Here is a 25,846-nt window from a genome sequence, read left to right as displayed (position 1 = left end):
GGCTCACCCATGATCAGACCCAGCTTGCCCTCCCCTCGGAAGCCCCCCACCACCAGAGATTGTTGGATGGGAGACAAATAAATGCCCCAAAACAGCATGGATGAAGGATGGGCAGAGAGAGGAGAGGGCCTCACAGGGCCATGTCCTTCACCCCTGGTTAGTGTGCTGAGGTTAATCAGGGGGCACAGAGGCCAGCCACCTGCTCCCTTCTACCTCCCCCTACACTAGTCCCAGGGGGCAGAAACTCAAAGCATTCAGGGGGCTGGCCTACAGGTGTTTAGGGTCCCTAACCTCAAGGGCAGGACGGTGGCCCTTGGGGGCCACTCCCCAGGCCTGGGGCCACAGAGCTGGGGATAGAAGGAGCTTCCTGCCACCTCCCCACCTGGAGGAGTACGTGCCAGGAACACCGTCACTGCCAGAGCCTCCTGCAGGCAGTCTGGCCTCCTTCCAAGCAGGCCAAGGGCACAGATGGTACCGCACCTGTTCCACCGCCCCACAATCTGGACCGGAGAGCAGAGGCCCGGGGCCTGCTTCCCCGACACTCCACTCCTGGTCAGAAGAAAGCCTGTTGGCCCACAGGGTCCTTTCTTGGTGCTTTGCTCTCCACCCTGCATGACTGCAAGCTGGGTCTGTGAGCTACAGACCCAGGCACTCAGGAGTTCAGGGGCTTCAAGAGGAGAGTGGGAGGACACTAACCCAAGAACTGCCCACCTAACAGGAGGCCGCCCCGGAAACCAGGGGAGGAAGGCGGACTAACTCCAGGCTCGGTCTGTGCCTGGCCTCCTCCATGCTACCCCCTCCCACTGCCAGAAGATGCCACGGGCTCTGCCGGGTGGGGGGCAGTGTCTAACAGGGTGGCCAGGGTGACTGTTAGACAAAGCCCTCAAGGTGGCCAGCAACATGGCTTTGGCGGCAGGAGGGATAGCAGGGAAAGAGCACTGCGGGTAGCGCGAAGAGCCAGTGCAAAGGCCCAGGGACAGGAGTGCGCCTGGTGAATCCCGAGCAGCAAGATGAATCCGGACGCACTCCGGCCCGCCCGCAGCCCACACCCCGCCCACCGCCCTCTTTTCTGGCAGGCCTCCTTTTCTCGCCGCTGCACTGGGGAGCTCTGCACCCCAGGACAGCGGCCTGACCTCTACCCGCGGCCCTCCAGTATCTGGCCAGGTCCGCCCCGCCCTCGGGGCACACATGCTGTCGCTCATCCCAGGTCCCGCCCTTGGCACCCCCCATTCCGTGGCCCAGGCCCCGCCCTTGACTCCGCCTCCTACTCCCCCACGCAGTGCTGTCACTCAACCGCGGGCCCCGCCCCTCGCCCCTGCTCCACCCCCGCACACGTGCTGCCGCTCGGCCCAGGCCCCGCCCTTCGCCCCGCCTGCCCCGCCGTATCCGTGCTGTCGCTCAGCCCAGGCCCCGCCCCCAACGCGCCCCCGAGCTGTCGCTCAGCCTCAGGCCCCGCCCCCAACGCGCCCCGAGCTGTCGCTCAGCCCAGGCCCCGCCCCCAACGCGCCCCCGAGCTGTCGCTCAGCCTCAGGCCCCGCCCCCAACGCGCCCCCGAGCTGCCGCTCAGCCCAGGCCCCGCCCCCAACGCGCCCCCGAGCTGTCGCTCAGCCCAGGCCCCGCCCCCAACGCGCCCCCGAGCTGCCGCTCAGCCCAGGCCCCGCCCCCGGAGCACACGTGCTGTCACTCACTTGCTCCCCCCACCCCCCGCCGCCCGCACACTTGTGCTGTCACTCAGCCCGGGTTGTGTCCGAGCAGGAGGCCGCCCGCCGGACACTCGGTTCTGCTCCGCTCGCCCATGGACGTCGCGCTCCTGCTCGCCCTCGGGCTGCTGGCCCAGGTAAGGCGTCTGGCCGCGGGTCGCCTGCCCCCTGCCCCGTCGGGTCGGTGTCTTCCAGCGGGACGCTCCGGGAGCCCCGTGCGCAGAGTAGCCATAGGTGGTGCCCGGTGGGCAGCTCTTTGCAGGGCGCTTTGGGTCCCGCGGCCGCCCCGCCTGGACTGCATGGGGAGCCCACCAGCCGACCCTTTCCCCGAGGAGCGGCTGTCCACCCTGCCAGGGAGAGGGGAGCAACAGGAGCACCTCCCAACCCCCCGCCAGGAGCCTGCAGACCGCTTTCTCTAGGGACACCCCTGTTGAGCTGGCATATGACCCTGGTCAGCCTTGGCAGAACTGAGACACCCCACCCTGTGCCCGCCAGCAGCGGCAGCGCTGGAACCCTCTGTCCCTTGGGGGTGCTCTGGAGCCAGGCCCCTGGCACTTACGGCCTGCCACCCCCACAATCCTGGCCTGTGCCCGGTTCCCTGGTCCTTCTGATGTGGGAGTGGGTGGGTAGGAGGAAGCCCAGGCAGCTGCCCTCCTCCCCACCATGGGCACCCCCTGGGGGGGGGGCATGTCTTACACTCTGGGCCAAGGTGGCCCTTTGGACCAAGCACTAGGCTGTGCCTTCGGAGACAGGGCTGAGTCAGGGTCATAGGCCAGGGGCCACTGTGCAGAACACAGGAGCTTAGTTCTCCCACGCTTGGCGGGTAATGAGCGTGAGGGCTGAGCCTGTGCATGCCCCCAGGTGATGGCTCCTACAGTGCCAGACACTGGCAAGGAGAACCAAGTTTCCCGGCGCCCACTCTGGGGGCTTCTTGACACCCTGCCCCCGACTCTCAAAAAGCTATGGCTGGAAGCCAGCTGGAACCCCTGCCCACAGCTCCAGTCACCTCCACCCCTGCCTTCAGCCTCCCCTGCCCTCCCACAGTGGCCTGCCTGGGCCTGGGCTACCCATGTCCAGCTGGCTTAGCACAGCCTGGCTGCCCCAGCCTGCACTCCTCCAGCTCTCTACTGGAGGCCACACCGTACAGGGGTCTTCTGGCCTCCCCCCGCACAGGGCCCTATGCCCCCCCACACACATTGGGGACCATTCCAGAAGGCTGCACACCTCTCATGCCCCCTCCCCACTTAGTGTAGGAGCAGCAGTCCACCCCCATCCTGCTCCTGGAGAGCTGCCTCTTTGGGTTTGGGGTGTTCACCTTTCACCAGGTCCCAGGAGAGCTCTGCTGCAGGGAGAGAGGAGCCCCCTCCCAGATTCCTCTCCCTTCCTTGGGGCTATTAAAGAGTGACCACACACACAGGGACATACACAGGCTTTATGGAATTGGGGGGATTGGCTAATGGGGCTTGGCCCCTGGGGTCTTGCACTCTGTGTGGCTCAGATTAGCGCCAGTGCAAGGAGAGCTTCTCCAGACCCCTGAAATAGGTGTGTGTCAGGACCCTGCCCACCCCTCCCCCACCCGGCTCAGCTTTCACACTTTTGTCCTCTCCAGTCAAGTCACATGGCCGCTGATGGCTGCTCTTGGATACCCCTTCCTCCACCTCTGTGAGCCCCCAAGGCAGGCCAGCCTGGGCATGGCAGAGCTGTCTCTGCCCTGGTTGGGGGCCAGGGCCAGGACCCTGCATTGATCTGTTGCTTCGGGTGGCTTTGCCTGTGTCCCCTTAAAATCTCAACCCATGAGTTGAGTGTGTCCTTTCAGAGCTGGTCTCTGGTGGCTGGTCTCTGGTGGCTCCCTCCCCAGGCCCACAGTGTCCCTGCAGCCAGCCAGGCCTACCCCCTGGGCCCCCACCCCACCTGAGAGTGGTAGAGGGATGGGGGAGCAGGGATGATTCAGGGCAAGCCCATGCCCTATGGGAGGGGATCCAAGCCTGGAAGGAAGATGAAGCAGTAGCTGTTCCCCACCCTCCCCAACTCTGCCAAGTGTGGAGACCCCTCAGGGCGATTGGGACAGGACCTAGAACAGGAAATCAGCAGCAGACGGAGGCTGAGGCCACGTCTGCCAGTACTGAGAGGGGTCACGGTCCCCATGGTAGTGTGATGGTAACCCAAGCAGCAGAGGGCAGTGGCTCCTGGACCACTGTGCTGAGCCCCTGCAGCGGGGGGAGCAGACTGGCCACACAGCTGCTCCTTCCACTTGCCCCGTTGCTTCGCCCCACACCCCCCTCCTTGGGAACAGCAGCTGCAGGGGGATGCTGGGGCCACCGGGGACCAGGGGAACAGCTGGGTCCGTTCCTGGCATGCCTGATGCCTGCCAGGCCGTCCAGGAACGGGATGGTCCGGATTCCAGCCTGGGGGGAAGGGGCTCCGGCCTGGGAAGCTGGTGGGGAGTGCAGACCCCACCCACGGTGTTCCACCGGGCTACAGGCCTCCCACCTGGTTCCTAGAACCCCAGAAACCCAGAGCCGGAAGCTGTGTTGGATGGGCCTCCGCACACGCAGTGTAGAATTAACCCAAGAACGTGTCCCTCGAACCCCTTTCTGCAGCTGTATTTTGTAAGATTTGCCAGCTACCCCCGACAGGGCGATAGAAAATGTTCCCTTCCTCGCCTTCAGTCATGACACAGCAGCAGCTGGGGCTACAGACATGAATGTCCACCCAAGCTCAGGCTTTGGGCTGCCGTCTGCAACCCGGCGGTGCTAAGGAGCCGCAGGGGCCGGCAGTGCCAGGAGATAGAGCAGGAGCTCCTCGGTTTATACCCAGCCTCCCCAGTCGGCAGCTTCTGTACCCGGGGTGGCCACCCAGGGCAGGTGAGCATCCCACCTTCTTCCTGGCTCGTGGGAGACTAGGCTGTCCCTTCTAATTCCTTTTTCTGAACCCGCCAGGGGCTGGTGGAGAGAAGCAGAGAGCTGTGTTGGCCGCACACAAGCAGAACAGGTTCCTGCAGAGGGGGTGGGAGCTCTATTGCTCAGGAGCCATTGGGGTTGGGTGTTGGGGCTGGGGCGGGCCCCAGTGAGGGGACGGTGGCCCCAGCATTTCTAGGGCTTGCACACTACCTTCTCGGGTTCGTGGTTAAGAGGAAGGCCGAGGATGAGCATGGGGGTGTCATTGGGCATTGTTTGGGGAAAGTGTGCCCATGATGTCCATGGGTTCTGGCCCAACTTGAGGTACAGCAAGGGTGGGCGGCACAGGTGAGCCCAGGTCCACTCCATGGTGTTTTCCTTGATGGATTTCGTTGCCCATATCCCAGGGGTCTGTGTGAGCTGGCTTTGTCCTGGAACCAGATATCCCATGATCCCCCAGGCGGCTCCAGGCCTCCCCCAGCCAGCCACGTCTTCTGGGAAGGGGATGGTAGGAGGGCAGAGACTAGCTGAGCAATACCCCGGACAGCCGGAAGTGGGCTGCGGCCCAGCCCAACCACCCCACCCACCGCAGCCTCTGATCTGGGCGGGGGGCCACTGCCAAGGCTCTGTGGCTTCTGCTGACCTCCTGAACTTGGGCCGTGGACAGACTGGGACCCGGGACTCCCAGGCTCTGCCACGACCACACTGGCCCCACACCACACTGGCGGGCATCCTGGAATGTCAGCCAAGGCTATTGGCTGAGGCCAGGGTGGGAGGCAGCCAGAGGCTCTATAGTGGGCTGGACAGGGGGGAGAGTGTCCCTTTCTGTTCCCCCAAGGGTCTGAGATCAAGGGCTGTCTGCAGACTGTCCTCTGCCCACCTGCCCCAGTTCTCTGCATTCCCATCTCCTCCACGCTGCGGCTGCGCTTCCTTAAGAGCAATAGAGGTTCAGATGCTGGTTCCCTGTGGCCCCGGCTCCTGTGCTCTCTGGCTGTATGGGCTTGAGTAGAATGGCTCGGCCTCTCTGAGCCCTGCTCTGGGGAACTGAAATGAGTGCCACCTCCCATTCCTAGGGGCTTGAGGGCTGAGGGCCAGGGGAGGGGACCAGAAAGGATACAGGCTCCATGCTGTCCTCAGGGTACTCAGGAAGCAATAGCATGAAGACCAAGGCCAGCAGGTCTCCATCTGGTGGGAACACCATGCTGACCTGGAAGTGGTTTGTACTCCATGATTTTGGCAAGAAGCCCCTACTGCCCGAGGCAGGCTTGGGACCAGCGCTGCCATCTGTCAGGCTGTGCATGGCCTGGGGGCCCGGCCAGGACCTCTGTCCTTTTTGTAAACCAAGTTCAGTTCACAGCTACCTGGATCCCAGGCCCCTGTGAGGTAAATGCCCCTGGGATTTCAGATGAGAAGGCAGAGGAGGATTCCAGGAGGGAGAAGATAGCCTGAGACTAGAAGGAAAGAGCAGTGGTCACTTGCACGTTCTTGCTGTTGTGTCCACAAAGTACACCAGCCTTGGGCATGGAGCACAAAGCCGACTGGGTGCTGGGAGGCTGGGGAGAAGAGTGCAGGCAGTGGGGCACACACAGGCACCTCCTCCCTGCCCCTGCCCATCCCACCCCAAAGCACCCCCTTCACTAGTCGCTGATGCTGCCGCCTCTGGCCACTAGGCCACCCCATCCCTGCTCATCGCTCTGTGGACTGTGTGGCTTAGGGAAGCGGCTGGGGATGAGCTCAGGACATTGAAAGGGCAGCCAGGGAGCATGCCCCGCTCAGAGGTGCCCTGGGAGCCACCCTCTCCACCTTAGCTAGGAGGGAGCCCCCCCTCCAGAAGGGCCCAGGGGCTTGGAGACCCTGTGTGGGGCCAGAGAGCTTCTATGGCCATCAGAGTACCAAGGGCGGGTGTCTGGGGTGGTGTCCCCTCTGCCTGCTGCCAGCTGGCCTGCCCGTGCTTGGGCTTGGGGAGGGGCAGGGTGGGGGCAGCTGCAAATGCAGTGTTGTGGGGGTGGGCATGAGCAGCCTTGGAGGGAGCATTGCTCACATTCTCCTGCAGCCAGAGCCAGCTGGGTCCAGCAGGTGACCAAGCACCCTCCCCCAGACCCTACCCCAAGCCCACTCAGACCTGCCAGCGCCCTGTTGAGGATCCTGGTACAGAGACCCCATGTTTAAACCAAGGCCATCCCAGGAAACTGGGGATGTGCTTGAGGGGCTGCTGCCAGCTCTGCCCTTAATTGAGGGGTGGGTTGGGTGCTTTTTCCAGGCCTCGGTCTTCCATCTGAGCTGTGAGGGTGGTACTATCTGTCGTCACCACAGGGACCCTCATAAGGCAGTGGGTCTCAAGGAGGTGCCCTCCTCCTGTCATGCTCCTCAATGGCCCTGGTTCTGAGCCCACAGCCTGGCCCAGGGAAGGGCCAGGGAGTGTCTGCAAGCCCCCCACCCTGCCCCCAGGGTAGAGAAGAGAGCTGCTGCAGCATGCCCCCCAGGCACCACTACTTGGGCAGACTGCATCAAGCAGGGCAGCTCAGTTCCCTGGGCGAGTGGAGAGGAGGGAGGAGCAAGCCTGGGGCCTGAGGTTTCTGGGGTTCAGGAGCCAGAGTATTGCTCCATGGGTCAGAGAATAGCGGGGGGGGGGGGGTAGTCCCTGGCTTTATTGTCCAGTCCCCGTGTCATAAGCCGTCCTGAGAACTCTGCCTGTTGCTGACCCCCTGGACATCAGAGCTGAGTCTTCATTCCCATGGAACAGTGGGGGGTGGGGGAAGCCATGTGGGGACTGCCCCTGGGGACCCCTGTAGATCCTCCAGAAATGCCTGCCTCCTGGAAGCTTCACAGTGTGAACCCCACACCCTCCCGCACAGGTGGCCCGTCCCCTCTCTGCAGACAAAAACCTTGGCCTGGTTGCCTTGACCAGCCCTTGGTAATGGAAGCCATGAGGGGGTCTCTGTGGCTGCTTGTCACTTCCCCTTCCCCACCCACCCAGGTCCAGATGAGGAAGGGGAAGGGAGCCCCCCCCCCAGCCTCCGGACCCAGGAGCTCCCTTTCCCCTGCTCCTGTTCCCAGTGGCTGCCTTGCTTGTCACTCTGCTTCCCTCTGCTCCTGAGCACTGTGTGCTCCCCAAGCCCTGGTGTAGCCTCCCGTGGGCCACCTGAGGAGAGGGGTGCTGCGTTCCTCCCAGCCCATCAGCAAACATTCACGGGCCTGAGGCATCTCCCAGCAGGGGACAGGAGACAGACCCAAGGTATTGGGGGCTCCCATGACTGTGAGTGAGCTCAGGGCGCCCATGGGGCCAAGGTCCAGGTGGTTGGCTCCTCTGAGGCCTGGCACACGGGGTTGCATGCTGTGTGACTGACAGCTGTCTCTGCCTTTGTTGTAGAGCCTGGGCCCTTCACTAGGGGTCCCTGGGCGGAGGAGGCTCAGTACCCTATACCCCTGGCACCGGGCAGTGGTGTCCGGCCGTGTGCGGAGAGCCTGGGTCATCCCCCCCATCAGCGTATCCGAGAACCACAAGCGCCTCCCGTATCCCCTGGTGCAGGTGAGGGGCCGCGGGGCTTCACAGGCACAGCAGCGGCTGGGCTGTCCCCACTGGGTTCCCGGAGGTGTGGGCTGTAGAACAGGCACACTGTCTGGGCTGAGGGTCTGGCTGCCCCCACCCCAGCTGGGGGAGGGGAGGCCAGGAAGAGGAGAGGGGCCCTGGCCTTTGGGGGCACCTCCCCTAGCCTGCTTCCTGCCCTCACAGATCAAATCGGACAAGCAGCCACTGGGCAGTGTCATCTACAGCATCCAGGGGCCCGGCGTGGATGAGGAGCCCCAGGGCGTGTTCTCCATTGACAAGTTCACCGGGAAGGTGTTCCTGAACGCCATGCTGGATCGGGAGAAGACAGACCGCTTCAGGGTGGGGCCCACTGGAGGGAGGGGTGCAGGAAGCTGGGAGCCTCCTTCTCCCAGGCTCCTATCCTAGGGTTGGGGCATTGGGCCACGTGTCCTTTGGGAGGTAGGCACGGGGATTTGGGACAGGACCTGCAGCCCAAAGGTGTTCAGAGTTACATACCCATTTAACAGATGAGTGTGAACAAGCTGAGGCCACAAGGAGATGGGGCTTGGTCTTGCCAGAGGAGGCCAGATGGGGCAGCCTACAGACAATGGTGAGGTCTTCACTGCCTCCACCAGTTCTACCCGCCTGGCTGCATTGGGTGGGAATGGGGTGTTGTGGAGGATCCCACCGGATGGCCACTCTCAGTGGCAGCTGTCCCTGGATTCTCAGGGGAAGGTGGCAGAGGACCCGCCCCTTGTAGGCCTGTGAGGTGTGAAACAAGGCTGGTGGGGAGGGAGATTAAGACCCAGGCTGCTGGAGAGGCTGCGGAGGGCAGTGGACTCCCGTGAGTTCCCCTGAGAGTAATCCACCCTCCCCAACAGCCTCTCGGGAACTGCTTCCACCTAGTCCTGGGGGAGGGGGCTTCAGACTTTGCTTCTCCTGTGCTCTAAATCTTCCTGCAGAACAGTCTTACGCAGAGTTAGCAGAGATCATGATTTTACCTGGAAATGACACTGCACCCGCTCTCCAAGAGGGTGGGAAGTGGTTTAATTTTAAGTTTCATGTATTAAGTTTCCAGAGGAGCCTAAACCAATTAGCAGAAGGGAGGGAGCAGGAGCGCCAGTGAGAGTGCCTTTCCCCTCTCATAAGGCACTGCTGTGAGCTGCCCACCGAGGCAAGAGGGGAGGCGGGTGGCTGCCCGCCGCCCGCTGTGGGAAGCAGGCTGTATTCCGGGAGGTCTCATCTGCCATCCACATGCCGTTTCTCCCGGTTTAAGTGGGTTTTCCCAGCGGGACACCAAGTCTGCACTGTCCCTGTGCATAGCCCAGGGGAGCCACCAGGATCTGGGGAGCACAGCACCAGCCCTTGCTCTCTGCTTGGCTAGTTAAGGGCCTTTGCTCTGGACCTCGGAGGAGCCACCCTAGAGGAGCCCACGGACCTGGAGATCGTGGTTGTGGATCAGAATGACAACCGGCCTGTCTTCCGGCAGGAGGCATTCATGGGCCGGGTGCTGGAAGGTGCCGTGCCAGGTGAGGCAGAGCTGGACTGCCAGCGCCCACAGGCTGGGGGGCGGGGGGGCCTTAGCAGAGGGGCTCTGAGTTGGTCAGAGGGTCCAGGGTTCCCTTCAAGACTTCTCTGTAATCCTTCAAATACTCTGAAAATAAGCAAACAGACTCCGGGAGAAGGGACTTTGCACAAGAGTCAACTCGAGTCACTTCCTGTTTCACTATGGATTTTAAACCCCAGTGTCTTCCAAATCGCAGTGAGAGGATGGGGGGATGGCAGAGCTGGGGCGCAGATGCTGCTGCTCGCACGGAGGTGAAAGCACCACAGGAAAGGAACTGCTCCGTGGATTTGGCGCATGCATGGTGCTCTAGCCAGCCCCTCTGTTGGGTTCCAGGGCACTTTGTCCCTTCAAAGGGAAATGCACCCCCTTAGCAGTCACCCCGCTCCTTGCTTCTCAGTCCTACATCTTGATTGCAAAGAACACACAACCTTCCCTCTTTCATGGGTCTTCACAGGATGGCCTTGCTGGTCTGACCTCCTTCTACCTGGTGGTTTCCTCCCTCTTTCCTTCCTACTCCCGTCTGGTCAAGTCCCAGGCAAGCTGCACACCTGAGGCTTGGAGCTTGGACTCGGGGAGGTGGGCTCCTGCTTGGCTGCCTGGATATCTTTTATTTCACCTCATTTTTCGTGTTTTGAGATTTAAAGTGACAATCTTATTTTTTTAACTTCTTTTTTTTAAAAGACTTTTTAAAAAAGATTTTATTTATTTATTCATGAGAGACAGAGAGAGAGAGGGAGGGGCAGAGACACAGGCAGAGGGAGAAGCAGGCTCCATGCAGGGAGCCCGACGACGTGGGACTCGATCCCGGGGCTCCAGGATCACACCCTGGGCTGAAGGCAGCGCTAAACCACTGAGCCACCCAGGCTGCCCAAGACTTATTTTAAAGAGAGAGTGTGTGCGAGCACGAGGCGGAGAGGGAGAGGGAGAGGGTGAGGAAGAGGCTGTCCTAAGACTCTGGGCTGAGCCCACTCAGGCTGGATCCTGGGACCTCGATCGAAATCGCCACCTGAACTGGAACCAGGAGTCGGGCGCTTCACCGACTGCGCCACCCAGGCACTCTACTACTTTTTATTTTGACATTATTTGAGACTTGCAAAAAAGCTGCAAAGAATTGTAACAGAGATGTGAGGTTTATCATGTTTGCTTTAAACTTTTTTCTCCTTCCTTCCGGCCTCTTTCCTTTCTGGAGTGCAGGTTGCACACCCTACGCTCTCAGAATGGGCCCTAAGAACTTGGACATGGTGTAACCGTCAGTCAGGAAGTTATTGTGGACACGTGCTACCAGTTAGAGCGCTGCCTTCATACTCCTCTCAGGTCTCCCTTCTTGAGTCCCCATCTTTCCCGAGCGTCATCCACCATCTCAGGAGAGGCCCCCACACCCTGACCCGTTCTTTCAGCATGCTGATAGGTGGTGGCCCCAGCATCTGACTGGCCGCAGACCTGGTTTCTTGGCCACTGGATCGTTGAGGATGGATTCCTTTCCTCTCCATCTTCTGTGTGTGATAGCACAGGAGAGAGGGAGGGACGTGGTAAACGTCTGGGAGTGCTGGCTGGCGGGTGCTGGAAGTGGTCTAGTCTGCAGCTGGGCTGGCCTGGCCTCTGCTGCTGCATTAGTGCAGCCGCCTGGGGCCTGTTGGTACTGCCACCCGAGTAACCAAGTAGCCATGCCCCCTCCTGGCGTGGCCACTGCCGTGTGGTCGGAGCATGGGCTCCTGGGTGTAGGACCTCCCAAGCACCTGAGCCTTTTCAGTGCGGCTGCATCAGGGTTCTGTCCCTCCAACTTGGAGCAGCGCCCTACCCTCCTCTCCCAGCCCCCACCATCGCCCGGAGCATCTGTGGGGTCTGGTCCTCCTGCCCCAGCCTGTATGTGAGTGCTTCGGGGCTGGTGGGGAAGAGCTGAGCACAGGCATAGCCCCTCTATGGGGGCTCCTGGGACCGTGAGCTGTCAGGCTTGTCCACACTCAGCCTTAGACCATCTGACCCGATTCCACCTGCTGTCTGCCTGCTCCACTCCACCAAAAGCTGAAGCCTCTTTATGGCCGCCTCTCCTTAGGGACTGGACACATCCTGGATTTCAGTTTATTGGGTTACCCTGTGCCCTTGCCAATATGACAAGCTCAGAATAAGCATGATATTGTGCACCACCCGCTCGTTCCCATCATGAGGTCGGGACTATGTTCCTTGTCCACCTCCGAAGCCCCCGCACCATTGCATTCCCCTCCATCTGCAGTGGGCACTTACCTATTAGGCATTTAGGACGCTGATATTTTGTTTTCAACAAAATTTTGTTTTGCTAACATACGTACAAACCATCCCAACTATCTTTAAGGAGACAGTTCAGGATATTAAATACATTCCTAATGTTGTGTAGCCGTCCCCACTACCCATCCCCATAGCTCTCCTTCTTTCCAAATAGAAACCCCGTCCCATTAAATCCCAACGCTCCCTCCCCTTCCCCAGCCCCTGGCTTCTCCCATCTACTTTCCACCTCTGTAAATCTGTCTCAGGACCTCATCAATGGAATCGTGGAGCATTTGTCCTTCTGTGACTGGTCTGACTTCACTGGTCATGAGTGTCCTCCAGGTCTGTCCATGGGGTAGTACATGTGAGGATGTCCTTCCTTCTTAAAGCTGAATGATATTCCATTATGTGGAGGGACCACATTTAACCTACCTTGTAGGCGGATACTTTGCTTTCACATGAATAATGTTATGAATGTGAGTGAGATACACCCAGAGAGGAGCTGCTGGGTCATACGGTGATTCTGTGAGTGACGGCCGCACTGTCTCCACGCCAGCTGCACCATCTCACATGCAACCAGTGATGCACAGGGTCCTGGCCTCTCCACATCCTTGCCAATGTTGATTTTCTGGATTTTTTTTATAGTAGTCATCGTAACAGCCGTGAGCTGATGTCTTCTTGTTGTTTTGGTTTGCGTTTCCCTCAGGATGACTGATATGGAGCATCTCTTCACGTTCTTGTTGGCCATTTGTATATTTTATTTGGAGAAATGTCTCTTTAGGGCCTTTGCCCATTTTAAAATTGTGTCGTGTTTTTGTTGTTTTTATGGGTTCTCTGGACACCCTGGATATTCCTTCACAGATACATGATTTGCAGATATTTTCTCCCATTCTGGTTTGCCTTTTAACCTGGTCAGGGGTGTCTCTGCTGCACAGCATTTGAAAACATTCATGAGGCCAGTGTGTCATTTTGGGGGCCCATACCTTGGGTGTCATATCCGAAAATCCATTACCGAATCCAGTGTTGTGAAACATTTGCCCTGTTTTCTTCCAAGAGTTTTACAGTTTTAGGTCTTGCATTTAGGTCTTTGACCTACTTTGAGGTAATTTGTGTATATGGTGTGAGGTTGGGGTCCAGCCTCATTCTTTGCCACATGGACATCCAGCTCTTCCAGCACCATTTGTTTTTTTTTTTTTTTAAGATTTTATTTATTCATAGAGACAGAGAGAGAGGGGCAGAGACACAGGCAGAGGGAGAAGCAGGCTCCATACAGGAAGCCTGATGTGGGACTCCATCCCGGGTCTCCAGGATCACAAGCTGCAGGTGGCGCTAAACTCCTGTACCACTGGGGCTGCCCGTCTTCCGGCACCATTTATTGAAAAGACGGTCCTATCACCCTTGAATGGTCTTGGCACCCTTTGCCAAAAATTATTTGACCACACGTGTGTGGGCTTTTCCCCAGATTCTCTATCCCACTGGTCTGTGTGTCTGTCTTCATAGCCACAGCACATTGTTTTGATCACTGTACATTTGGAGTGAGGTTTGAAATCAGAAAGTATGAGTCTTCTAGTTTTGTTCTTTCTCAAGATTGTTTTATTTGGGTTTCCTTGAGATTCTATGTGAATTTTAGAATGATTTTTCTACTTATGCAAAAGAAATGTCCTTGGGATCTTGATAGAGATTACATTGATTCTGTAGATCACTTTGGGTGGTGCTGACATTTAACAATATTAAGTCTCCTGGGGTCTCTGGGCAGCTCAGTCAGGCATCCAGCTCTTGATTTCGGCTTAGGTCATGATCTCAGGGTCATAGGATTGAGCCCCACATTGGGCTCCCAGCCCACCAGGCTGTCTCCACGTCTGGGGGCACAGGTGTTAGCTCTCGATTACACATCTGTCAGGCACCCCTGCCTCCTCCACATAGCATGAGGCAAAAGGTTCAAGGGTGTACAGGCTGCATGGGGGAGCTGTGAGACACATCTGAGGGGGCTGGCACCCGTGTGCACCATCCCTGCTTGTCCCTGTCCTCACCAGGCACCTACGTGACCAGGGCTGAAGCCACAGATGCTGATGACCCGGAAACAGACAACGCAGCGCTGCGGTACTCCATCTTGGAGCAGGGCAGTCCCCAGCTGTTTAGCATCGATGAGCACACAGGGGACATACGCACCGTGCAAGTGGGCCTGGACCGGGAGGTTAGGCTGCCAATACGCTGGCACACGTGCTGGGGGCCAGGGCAGCCACTGTCACGTCGGCCTGTCTCTGCCCTTGTTAGTCCCCTAGGCCCCAATGGGGGCAGCTCATCTCCAGTTGGGACCCTCTTCCCAGGCTCCGCCCGGCCTCCGAAGTCAAGGGCACCCCCCCTTGCTATAGACACACATGATGGCTTTGGGCACATACCCAGCCTGGCACCGCTCTGCCTCATGGCTGGCTGTGCGGTGAGGTCCAGGGAGGCACTGAAGGGCCATCCTTGTGATGCCAACCCCTTTGGGCTTCTTGGCCTTGGGTCGGGCTATGTGAGTGGCTCCATAGTGACCAGTTATGTTCTGCGGTAATGGCCACCCTTCTGCAGTCTTCCTCTGTCGGGACCCCTGCTGCCCCTCACTGCCAGGCTTTTGTGCAGCTGCAGCACCTCAGGGAATCCCTCCTTGGTTTCCCTGTGGCCCCCTCCATGGCTCTGTCTGGTCACTTGCTGCATTGGGTGGTCTTCATTGGTCTGCCTCCCTCTCTGCCACTGGGTATGGCTCCACAGGGCAGGGACCCAGCTTGTCAGTGCCCCTCAGTGTCCAGCACCCGGATAAGCATGCAGGAAGTGCTGCATGAATCCTGTCCACCCTCGTCACTGACCTCTTACCCACTTTGGGCTGGAGCAGAGCCTGGGGTTGGTGGTGGTGTCGTTAGACCCAGAGAGCCTGGGAGGGCTGCGCCCAAAGGTGGTGTCTCCTTGCCCTCCCCAGGCCCTCAGGTGCCCCGGTTCCCTGACTGCATGTTGCTGTGCCCCCAGGTGGTCGCCGTGTATAATCTGACCCTGCAGGTAGCGGACATGTCTGGAGACGGCCTCACTGCCACGGCCTCGGCCATCATCACTCTGGAGGATGTCAATGATAATGCACCCGGGTTCACCCAGGATGAGGTGCTGCCACCATGCACAGCCCTGCTGGCCCCTGCTGGGGACTGCCCGCCCTTCCTCAGATTCCTGGCAGGGACAAGGGACTTTGTGGAGGGGTGGGAGGTTAGGAGTTTTGCAGAAGGAGCCCAAGTTAGAGTAGTTGCTCGTGAGCACATAAACAGCACGAGAAGCTGGGAGATCAGCCCCGGGGGACCCCTCTGTGGCCCTTGGGCAGCAAGAGGGAGTCTTCCCTGCACCCCTGCCATGTGGGAGGGAGCAGTCGGCCCTCCCCTCCCAAAGGCAGTACACAGGGTGCCTGGCATTCAGCTGAGCCCACAGAGGGGGCTGTGACTCACCAGGAGACAAGGCCAGGAGGCTCCTAGTGGGTGAGACAGGGCAAGGGAGGGCATCTCCTCGCGGGACTGTCTCCCTGCCCCCGACAGCCCCGGCAGTAATGAGGTCTGGGCTCCCACAGTTCTTCATGGAGGTCACCGAAGCTGTCAGCGGAGTGGACGTGGGGCGGCTCGAGGTGCAGGACAGGGACCTGCCAGGATCCCCCAACTGGGCAGCCAGGTTCACCATCCTAGAGGGCGATCCCAATGGACAGTTCACTATCCGCACGGACCCTAAGACCAATGAGGGCGTGCTGTCAGTGGTGAAGGTGAGTGGGGGACCCCGTGTGGGGCATCCTTGGAAAGAACTGGATGCTGGGGGAGCCGGCAGTGCTGGGGCTCTAGGCTCAGGCCACACGGACCCCTGGCACCCCCATAGCCTGTGTGTTGTTTGTGGAGCTGTGCCTCTTCGGGTGGCGATGTGTGTAGATACAGAGCACACCTGTGTCAGCCTGGGGGAGGAACTTGCACATGCACAGGGACACAGGTATATTCAGATACTGAAGCATGAAGAGCTTTATTGCAGGGCTGGCCAGCAGTCTGCAAAATCCTCTGTCCTCAGGAAGTTTCAGGTCTGCTCGGTGACTTTGGGCTACGCACGGGACTCACTGGGGTCAGCTGGGATAATCTTTATTTAAAGTCAGCTGATTATAGAGGCTAATTTAACCCCACTATCAAACACCTTCTCCACAACACCCGGATAAGCGCTGCTCGAGTCACTGGGAGGACCACCTGACCAAGTGACACATAGAGTTGATGATGCAATACCTAACAAACTCAGTTTGAATGATGAGTATTTATCGTTTTTACATAATTCTTTGTGCCTTTTGGTCCTGAATCATTTTTATTTTCCAGAGCTGAAAAGTAGAAGGGAAAGAAGAGACACAGGGGTAGTGTACTCTTGTGGGGGCCTCACCTTGCCCCGTGAGGCCTCACCTTGCTGCCTCTGGGGGTCCTAGTCCTGAGGACTTCCCCCTCTGCTTCTCCCTCTCCAGCCCCTGGACTACGAGAGTTGTGAGCAGTACGACCTCAGAGTGGCAGTGCAGAACGAGGCCCCCTTACAGGCAGCTGCCCCCAGGGCTGAGCGGGGCCAGGCCAGGGTCAGCGTACGGGTGCAGGATGTCAACGAGGCTCCCGTGTTCCAGGAGAACCCATTGCGGACCAGCCTGCCAGAGGGGGTGCTCCCCGGAACCCCCGTGGCCACCTTCTCTGCCCAAGACCCTGACACAGAGCAGCTGCAGAGGCTCAGGTGGGGGACCCTCGGGGTTGGGGGCCCCAGGGGTAGGAGGGAGGGAGCTACAGGCCCATTTGTCTATTTCCCAGCCAGATCCAGGAGCACTGATCCTTCCCATCAGTACTCTGGCCAGTGGGCAGAGGGCTCATCTGCCTGTGTGCACCCCTGAGGGTCCATGCATGTGTGCATGTTGGGGTGAACTTGTGCCACACAGCAGGGCTAGGCTCTAGCTGGCACATGCTCATGACACCCATCTGTCCTAGCTAGCCTCTGAGTACCCAGCTCTGCCCATCCTGCTGAGCTGATGATCCCATGGGGCTAGCTGTTCACAGTTCGGATTTCACCCCCTGGCCCTGCCCTTGTGCACCCGTGTCTGTCTCCATGGTGTCCATGTGTTGAAAGGTTGTGCTGTGGCACTGAGTGACCATGGGGTCCTGAGGTCCTGGCCCCAGGCCTCAGTCTCTTTATCTGTCAATTGAGACAGAAAACACCAGCTCAAGGCAGTTGGGACACTAGTGTCAGAGGTGCACACGTGTGCAAGTGGAGAATGCACAGGTGTGCATGCATATGTGTGGGATGTGTGTGTAAATGCATGTGGAGGACGTATGTGTGTGCATTGTATATGCAAGTGTGAGGAATGTGTGTGAGTGTACTATATGTGTCCATGGGTATGCTCACGTGTGTAAGTGTGCCCACACCCTCAGGGGTCCTGTGTAAGCTCAGGGCCACTCTGTCCCCTCCTTGGCCAATAGCTACTCCAAGGACTACGACCCAGAGGACTGGCTGCAAGTGGACAGAGCCACGGGTCGGGTCCAGACCCAGCGAGTGCTCAGCCCAGCATCACCTTTCCTCAAGGACGGCTGGTACAGGGCCATTATCCTGGCTTGCGACGATGGTGAGGGCCAAGCCTGTGCCCGGGCTCCCGGGCTCCCTGGCTCAGGCTGGGCACCCCTGTGAATGCCCAGGGCTGAGAGCTATGCGCTCCCAGGGGCGGACATCTAGGGTGGGCGGTCTGCTCTCGCAGAGCAAGGAGTCCACCAGGCCTGTCCTGCCCGCAGCCTCCCCACCCCGGACGGCCACTGGGACCCTGTCCGTTGAGATCCTGGAGGTCAATGACCATGCCCCTGAGCTGTCCCTCCGATCTGGTAGCGTGTGCAGCGAGCCAGGTCAGGGCTCTGGCCTTCTCCTGGGGGCCACAGATGAGGACCTGCCCCCCCACGGGGCCCCCTTCCACTTTCAGCTGAGTCCCCGAGTCCCAGAGCTTACCCAGAACTGGAGCCTCAGCCAGATTAATGGTGAGTTCCCCCAACCACACTCCTGAGGGCCCAGACCTGAGATGGGGCGGGGGGGCAGCGACTCAACACTGTGGTCCTGCTGGTTCCCACTGCAGGGCATTCTCTGGCAGGGTGGGAATTTGTACTCCCAGTGAGCAGATGGGGAGACTGAGGCCCCAGAGCCCCCTGCTGACCTCGAGCGCCCTCTGCAGTGAGCCACGCGCAGCTGCGGCTGCGACACCAGGTCCGGGAGGGTCTGCACCGCCTCAGCCTGTTGCTCCGAGACTCAGGGCAGCCGCCCCAGCAGCGTGAGCAGCCCCTGAACGTGACGGTGTGCCGCTGTGGCAAGGATGGTGCCTGTCTGCCGGGGGCCACTGCCCGGCGGGCAGGGGGCGCGGGCATCAGCCTAGGTGCCCTGGTCATCGTGCTGGCCAGTGTCATCCTGCTCCTCCGTGAGTGCCTGCGTGCAGACACCTGCTGGGCTCTGGCCTCGCCCCTCGCCGCCCCGCCCCACCCCCAGCCCCGAGTCCAGCCTCAGCTCAATGGCCAAGCACCCACCTCCTCCTGTCCACCCCCTCCCCCCCTCAGTGCTGGCCCTGCCAGTGGCCCTCGTTGCAAGGTCCCGGCAGCAGTCTGGCGACAAGGGATTTCTGCATGGGCTGCAGGATGATCTGCGGGACAACATCCTCAACTACGATGAGCAAGGGGGCGGAGAGGAGGACCAGGTGAAGGGAGGGTGTGGGGGGAGGTGGTCGGGAGGGTCCCCAAGGATCCCAGCCTGTGGGCCGTGCTCCAGGAGGAGGGGCAGGGCCCCCGCTGGCCTGCAGGTCCTCCTAGGTCCTCCCTGCCAGGCACCCCCCACCCACCTGGTGACTGATTGGAGCTGAATGCCACCTCCTTCGTCTCCAGGATGCCTATGACATCAACCAGCTGCGCCACCCGACAGAGCTGGCAGCTCTGTGCCGGCCACCAGTGCGCCGAGATGCCCCGTTCAGCCGAGGGTGCCCCCAGGCCGCCCGCGTGCTGCCCAGCAGCCCTGCTAATATTGCTGACTTCATCAATGATGTAGGTGCTCCTGGGGTGCACAGAGAGGGGTGGCGGCAGGGGGACATGCTGTAGCCCTTGTTGTGCATGTGGTAGGTACCACCTGTGTGCACACCTCACTGGAGCCTCGGGATATGCACCATTGATGGAGAGCGGGTCCAGTGCTGGGGACCCTGGCTGAGCTGCTGTGGGGCTCGGGAGGATCTGAGGGCTGAGTGAGGCTGGGGAGGTGAGGAGACCACAGACACAAAGCCCTGGGAGAAGAGGAAGCTGCCTATCCCTGCAGCAGATTGTGCTGGGCCTGGTTGAGCTGAGGTACCCTGGGGCTGGGGGTGCTGCTGCCTGTCGAATCTAGGCACCCCATGGTTTGTCAGGACTCAGCATCAAGGAGTTCCTGCACTCAACACAAGAGATGCCCAGAACACATGAAACCCAATTGGGTGGGCTGTAGGAGAACACATGGGCACCTGTCACTATATCACCTGCCACACTCGCTGGCAGAGTGGGTGCAGTGGTTCAGAGAGAGATGCCTGGACTGTGGCAAGCCCAGATGCAGGTCAGCGCAGGAGCATGTGTGACCCTGTGAGGGACAGTGCAGAGAGGGTGGGGACAGAACCATTGACCAAATCTTGAAAAGGGAGAAAGCAGGTAGTCTCACACAGATGGAATGCTGGGGGTCTTGGTGTCCCAGCCCTAAGGCAGGAGAGCCACCCAGAGGAAAATTTCTCTTCAAATCCACACCCTGGGCAGGGTCTCCTCCTGGTCAGCCCTCAGCCCTCCTCTGCCCATCCGAGGGCCCCTCCATTTTTAGGGTCCGTGTCCGTGCCTGGGGCTGAGCTTGACCTGTGTTATAACCTGAGAGGTGGAGGGTACCCAGGGGGTGTGTGCAGGGGTCTGAGCTCCCCGGGCCTCTCCACAGGGCTTGGAGGTGGCAGACAGTGACCCCAGCGTTCCACCCTATGACACCGCTCTCATCTATGACTATGAGGGGGACGGTTCTGTGGCAGGAACACTGAGCTCCATCCTATCCAGCCTGGGGGATGAGGATCAAGACTACAGCTGCCTCTGGGACTGGGGTCCCCGCTTCGCCCGGCTGGCTGACCTGTACGGGCCCCCATGAGGGCTGGACTGAGGGCCACGGAAGCGGGGGGCCTTTCTGCTGCAGATCTGCGTCTCCCCTACTTGCTGAGGGCACAGCCCTGGACACACAGGGCAGCCGTCATTTCCTGGGCGGCAGCCGTGAGGCCCAGCTGACTTGGCAGAGGCGGCCCGAGGGCCCCGTCCAGGCAGCCCGCTTCTGTGGGGGAGGACGGAGTCCAGGCAGGGCCTCACAGCCTGGAGGGCAGGAGCAGACGGGAGAACCAGATGACCCAGCTCTCTGCTGCCTCCCGCTCACACCGACCTCACTTTCCTGTGAAAGGAATCGGCCCTTCCTCACCAGCATTAAAAACCTGCTCTTCTCTCCAGTGTGGGTGGTGGTGACCTGCAGAGCCCAGCTCCTCCCACTACTGTCTGCAGTGGTGGCCCGACCCCATGGGCTGGGGATGGTGGCCAGGCTGTGGATGCCCTGGCTGGGGGTGGGCCCCGGGGGTGCGGCCTGAGGGAAGCAGCAGTGAGGATACCAAGTTCCATGGATGCTTTTATCCTCCACAGTGGGTGGTGGGTGCTCCCTGAGGAGCAGCGGCAGCCAGCAGGGGTGGGGGAGCCCCCTCCATGGCCCTGGCTCCCGGTCAGCCCTCCTGGTCCCGTGGCGTCCCTGCCAGCTGGTGGGAGGCTGGCAGCAGTGGCAGGTGGTCCAGGGGGGCCCGGCAGGGGTGGCCCCCGTGGAGCAGGGACAGGCGGTCAGCGTCCTGCAGTGACGCAGGCAGTGGGTGGCCCTGGCTCTCAGGCAGCAGCAGGATGCACAGCAGGGCGAGGACGGCAAAGGACGCAAAGACTACGTGGTGCAGGAAGAAGCCGCGCCGGCCGTGCAGGTCGGCCAGGGGGGCAGCTGCCTGGCCCAGGAAGCCAGCCCCCAGCACGAGGCCCAGCCTGGCCCCCCTATGGGAGAGGGTGCCATGGGGGGCTTGCCAGGGATGCCCCGGGACAGGGGGGCAAGGCTGGGGGCTCCAGGAAGACCAAACTTTAAAGTGTGTGTGAAAAAAAGTTCTCCTCCCCCACCTGGAAATCAGAAACCTGCTTTTCCCTGGGAACTCTGCTCCTCTGCTCCCCTGCTCCCCTCTGTGACTAGTGTCCCCCAGGCCACCTGGGTGTGCTGGGCCAAGCTGGGAAGGGGGCTGGCCCGGCAGCCAGCAGCTTACCTGATGACGGTGGGGAGCACCTCTGCCGCTAAGAGGCTACTGAGTGCAGACATGGCCTGGGAGGCCAGGAGGCCCAGGACAGAGAGGGACACCACAGTCCAGCCTGGCAAGTCTGGGGACAAGGAGAAGGCTCCCACACTGCCCAGGGGCCTAGTCTCCCAGCCCTACACTGCACCCTGTGCTGGGGGGACAGGGGTCAGGCATTCAGCTGCCACCGACTTGAACCAGACCCTTATATGGAGCCCCTTCCGGAGGAGCCTCTGGGCACTTTAACTCTTTAGGTGTCAGTTTCTCCAGCTTCACAGTGGGGACATGAATGGGGTAAGAAGCACAGTTTTATCCCAGCACTCTGTGCCTCTCTTGGGGGCCCAGGAAGGGGCCGATCCCAGGACCCGTCCCCCGCCCCCACCAGTCAGACCTCCGCAGCCTGCAGGGCCCCACACTCACACTGGGTCCCAGCAAGGAGCAGCAGGGATGCCAGGCCCATGACCAGGGTGCCCAGCAATAGGACCGGGCGTCGCCCCCAGCGGTCCCCCATGAGCAGCAGCAACAAGGTGGCTACAGCCTCCAGGCCAGCGCCCAGGAAGTAGGGCTGGTAGAAGGCGGGCTCCCTCGGGGTCAGGCTGTGCAGGAAGCTGGCTCTGATGCCCCCACAGATCAGCCTGAGAGGGAGGGGGAGGGAGGGCAGAGTGATGGCCCAACCAGGACAGGGGACTCCAGAGACCAAAGACCCACCCTGGAAGGAAGGCTCAGACACCGTCAGCCCACCCACCCATGCCCTCCCGTCCTCACGAACTGAAGCCCAGGATGAGTCCATCTCTCCAGGCGACACAGGTGTGCCAGAGCTCCAGGATGGAGTGGTACTGGGGCTGAGGGCTCCCTGCACCCAGCATGTCCAGTTCTGTGGCTCCGGGGACAGGAGGGAGCTCATATGAGGGGCTGACCCTCCTCCAGGACCCAGGTCTCCCCTCTCCTGGCTGGAGCCTTACCTGTAGCCAGGGAGCTCTCCTCCTCCGGGCTGTCCTCGGGGTCCCCAGCTTCTGCCAAATGCCACAGGATCCTCCTGGCTCGGGCTGGCTGTCCTGTGGCCAGCAGCCAGCAGGGAGACTCAGGGAACAGGGCTGGGAACCTGCAAGTGTGGGGTGAAGATGCTCATGGGTCCTCTGTGCAAGGACGGCAGGGGCCAGGGGTCAGTGCCCCCTCCCAGGACCCAGGGGGTGAGGACAAGCCATGGCTCTCCTGCCCCATACCCACATGCCGGTGCTGTACAAAGTTGCACGGGGAAGTGTTACTGAACTAACTACCACCATACTCACCCCCAAAAGAGCAGCAAGAGTCCTGTTACCAGGGCGCTCAGCCCCTGCAGAAGGCGCCAGTCCTGTGCGAGCAGGGCTAGGCCCGGCAGCAGCAGAGTGCCCAGCACCGAGAAGAGGCCAGCTGCCGCGGAGAATACCAGGCGGTTGGGGGGGGTCACACAGCTCCAAGCCTGGGCAGAAACAGCCTGAGACCGAGGCCCCTCGGGAGAGCCGCCCTGTCCAGGGCTGTGGGGGACTAGTCCCTAACCTATGGTGTCTGAGGCCAACCCCAGGTACTGCCTCCTCCAGTGACCGGAAATCCCGGTCGACAGCAGAGCTCCCAGAACAGAGTGCCCCTCCCGCCCTCTCAAGAAGGGCCCTCAGTGAGTGCCAGAGGGGCCTCCCACACCACCTGACTGGCCCTGCAGCTGTGCTGAGGAGGAGGCCTGGCCCGAGGATCTGGCCCCAGAAGCACCCTGTGGTACTCACGAGCCACGTAGAGGGCAAGGGAAAAAGCCTGCCAAGGCCCCCCCGTGCAGCAGCCTCAGAGCCAGCAGGGCAGGAAAGCTGGCAGCCAGGGCCTCACTGACCCCCAGGCCCGTGGCCAGCACCAGGGAGGCCACGAACACAGGCCGACGTCCAAACCTGGGGCAGCAGGGGACACGTGCGGATGAGGTCAGGACAGCTCGGGGATCTACCCAGACCCTGGAGCCTTGACAGGAGCGCGGCTGGGCAGGACTCACCAGTCACAGCCCGTGCCCAGCAGGACGCAGCCCAGCAGCCAGCCTAGGAGGTGGCTCATCTGCTCCAGGGGTACCTTCCAGCCATCCTCACACACGAGGTTCCACTGTGGGGGACGCCAGTCACCTGTTGGCTGAGGAGGACCACCCTCCCCTTGCTGCAGTTCCCAGAATGTCAGGCTACCAGGGCTGGATAGGTCAAGTCCTCTCTGGAGACGGGGGAACTGAGGCATGGGGGAAGGACTTGCTCAAGGTCACATGGCATATTCTTCTGATGCTGCGATGTGAACAAGTGCTGGTCTGAGCCCCCAGAGGGGGTGACAGGGGTCTCAGGACACCCCATGGAGACCCAAGTCTGCTATTTCTCTGCATAGGGTCCCACTCCCGCACAGGTGACACCTGAGTGGTCTAAGCTGTGCCCAGGGCCTCCCGGCCTTGCCCCCACCTCACTCCTTCAAGAATGACTCCCAGAGGAAGCTGCAGGGCTGTGCTCACCTGCTTTTCCTGAGGCGCCTGATCTCAGTTGTGCACTTCCCCATCCTCCCTTCCTGGTTTCTGCGCCTTCTCCCCAAATCTAACATATTGTCTTAAACGCTACTAGGTCAGAGTATGTTTACGTTAAAAACTGAATGCTCGTGAAAGCTGGTGGCATGCTGACCAATCAGTCCTCCAACAAGAGGGCAGGTGCAGAGACAATGGGATGGAGGAAAAGCACCCCAACCAGTTTCAGGGCTCTGGGCAGGGATGCAGCAACCCTGTGCACCCTGGGTCAGTCAGGCTGTGGGGCAGAGGCCAGGAAGGGGCAGAGCCGGCAGGTCCAGCCCAAGGGCACAATGAGAGGGAGAGGGGCCTGCGAGGTTCCAACGGCCCCCTCCCCATCTCTTCCCACCCAGACCCCTGCGTGCCCCTCGGTTACCCCTCAGGTGGAAGGTCTGCTTTTCCCAAATGGATCTCTACTGGCTACCTTGCCTCAAAGCCCTGTCTCAGGAGCCACCCCGACACCTACATAGCCCAAAGCCAGAGCTTACTCAAGAGGTCGGCGGCACTGAAGTGGTGGCCCTATCGGCTCATACCTTCCGCGGAACTCCTCTTCCTGCCCGCCCTGGCAGTCCTCGGGCAGTAGGCTCTGCCCTTAGGCCTGGGGCCGCCCTACCTGGGCCTTTGCCACATCCTCTGACCCCCAAGCACGAGCCCAGCAGAGAGCCCCCAGCCCCAGCGCAGGGGAGCAGGGGGACAGAAACAGGGGGGCGGGGGAGGGGCGCGCTCGCGCGTCGGGGTTGCACCTGGGTCACGGGGCTCCGCAGTAGGCCGGCGGCGGGCAGCGCGTAGTGCCAGCCGCGCGTGCAGGGCCGGGTCCCGTTGGGGTAGCGCAGCAGCAGGCAGGGGCTCAGGGCGCCCGAGGGGCCCAGGCGGGGGACACTGGCGGCCAGCAGCGCGGGTCCGCGGAGGGCGCGCAGCGCGGGGGGCAGCAGCGCGAGGTCCGGCCGGCAGTGGTGGGCGGGCGGCGCGGTGAGCAGCGGCTCCGAGCCCAGCGCCAGCCCCAGGGCCACGCACGGCAGCCACGAGGCGGCGGCCAGCACACGCCGGGCCCGGCCGGAGCGCGCACACCAGGGGCTCCCGCTCCATGGGCTTCTGTGCGCTCGGCCGACCTGGGTCAGCGTGGGAAGGGCGCGGGGGCGGGGCCTGGGAGGCAGGGTAGGGGCGGGGCGGGGCCGGGCGGGGCGGGCCGGAGGAGGCTCACGGCAACCTCGTCCAGGCCGCGGGGGTGGCGGAGGTGGCGGAGGTGGCGTCCAGCGCGGCCAGGTGGACGCCGGGAGTGGCCCTGGGGCGTGGCCGGCGGGGCTTCTCCGTGCGGGGGCCGGGGCGGGGGCGGGGCTTGGGGCAGAAGGGGCGGGGCCCTCGTGCGGGGGCGTGGCCGGGGCGTCCAGGTGCGGGGGCGTGGCCGGGGCGTCCTCGTGCGGGGGGCGTGGCCGGGGCGCGGCCGGGGGGCGTCCTCGTGCGGGGGGCGTGGCCGGGGCGCGGCCGGCTGGGCGCTCAGGTGTGCTGCCGGGCGAGGGCCGGGGGTCGCGGGGGCGGAGTGTGCTGTGGGGAAGGTGTGGGCTGGCTCGGGAGGCTCTGGTGGCGGCGGGGTTCTCCTATGCAGACTCCAGGAAAGGGGCGTTGACCTTCGCGTCTGGGTGTGGCTGGGGGACAGGTGACGTTCACGGGACGCCGGGGTTCCCCGGCCCATTTCTGAGTTTTGCGAAGACACCCTTCGGGGCACCGTTCCGCGTGTCGGAGCGTCCCTGGCTTTACAGACGTTCCTGGTGATGCGAAGCTCACAGTGTTCTGGTTGCCGCGGGGGACAAGTCCCCGTCTGCCCCTCAGGGGCGCCTGCAGAGCGGGCCCTCGGGCTGGGACTCCGGCCCTGGTCGGGGGCAGGGAGTGCCGCGTGCGTCACCCCTGCAGGTGCTCCCAGCCCGGTGCAGGTGTGCTCCACTTGGTGCAGGTGCACCCGTCGCTGCCGCGTGCGCTCGTTTCAGCGC

General features: G+C 61.4%; 2 protein-coding genes across 3 annotated transcripts; one reads left to right on the top strand and one right to left on the bottom strand.

Annotated features, from left to right (window-relative positions):
• Nucleotides 1-1,707: 1,707 nt before the first annotated feature.
• Nucleotides 1,708-20,452, top strand: CDH15 (cadherin 15). Of its 2 annotated transcripts, XM_038538035.1 has the most exons (14): nt 1,708-1,837; nt 7,968-8,126; nt 8,331-8,486; nt 9,511-9,655; nt 13,968-14,128; nt 14,938-15,066; nt 15,518-15,703; nt 16,430-16,683; nt 17,421-17,563; nt 17,727-17,963; nt 18,155-18,394; nt 18,531-18,667; nt 18,852-19,007; nt 19,906-20,452. In XM_038538035.1, exons 1-14 carry the CDS (start codon nt 1,796-1,798, stop codon nt 20,104-20,106), a joined length of 2,346 nt encoding a protein of 781 aa, XP_038393963.1. In that variant the 5' UTR covers nt 1,708-1,795; the 3' UTR covers nt 20,107-20,452. The 2 variants fall into 2 exon arrangements, with proteins under 2 accessions (XP_038393963.1, XP_038393964.1); XM_038538036.1 differs by lacking the exon at nt 7,968-8,126 and having other exon boundaries at nt 1,709-1,837.
• A 160-nt stretch (nt 20,453-20,612) lies between these two features.
• SLC22A31 (solute carrier family 22 member 31) lies at nt 20,613-24,568 on the bottom strand. The gene is given in 10 exon segments (XM_038538037.1): nt 20,613-21,026; nt 21,287-21,398; nt 21,734-21,948; nt 22,079-22,193; nt 22,276-22,415; nt 22,603-22,754; nt 22,756-22,772; nt 23,071-23,089; nt 23,091-23,226; nt 23,325-24,568. Coding segments are annotated over 10 exon segments (1,446 nt in total). The 5' UTR covers nt 23,555-24,568; the 3' UTR covers nt 20,613-20,716.
• Nucleotides 24,569-25,846: the final 1,278 nt, after the last annotated feature.

This window comes from Canis lupus, chromosome 5 (genome assembly GCF_011100685.1).
Source record: "Canis lupus familiaris isolate Mischka breed German Shepherd chromosome 5, alternate assembly UU_Cfam_GSD_1.0, whole genome shotgun sequence".
Lineage (NCBI taxonomy): Eukaryota > Metazoa > Chordata > Mammalia > Carnivora > Canidae > Canis > Canis lupus.
Note: the sequence above shows the minus strand (reverse complement) of the source record. Positions and strands in the feature narration are given on the sequence as shown.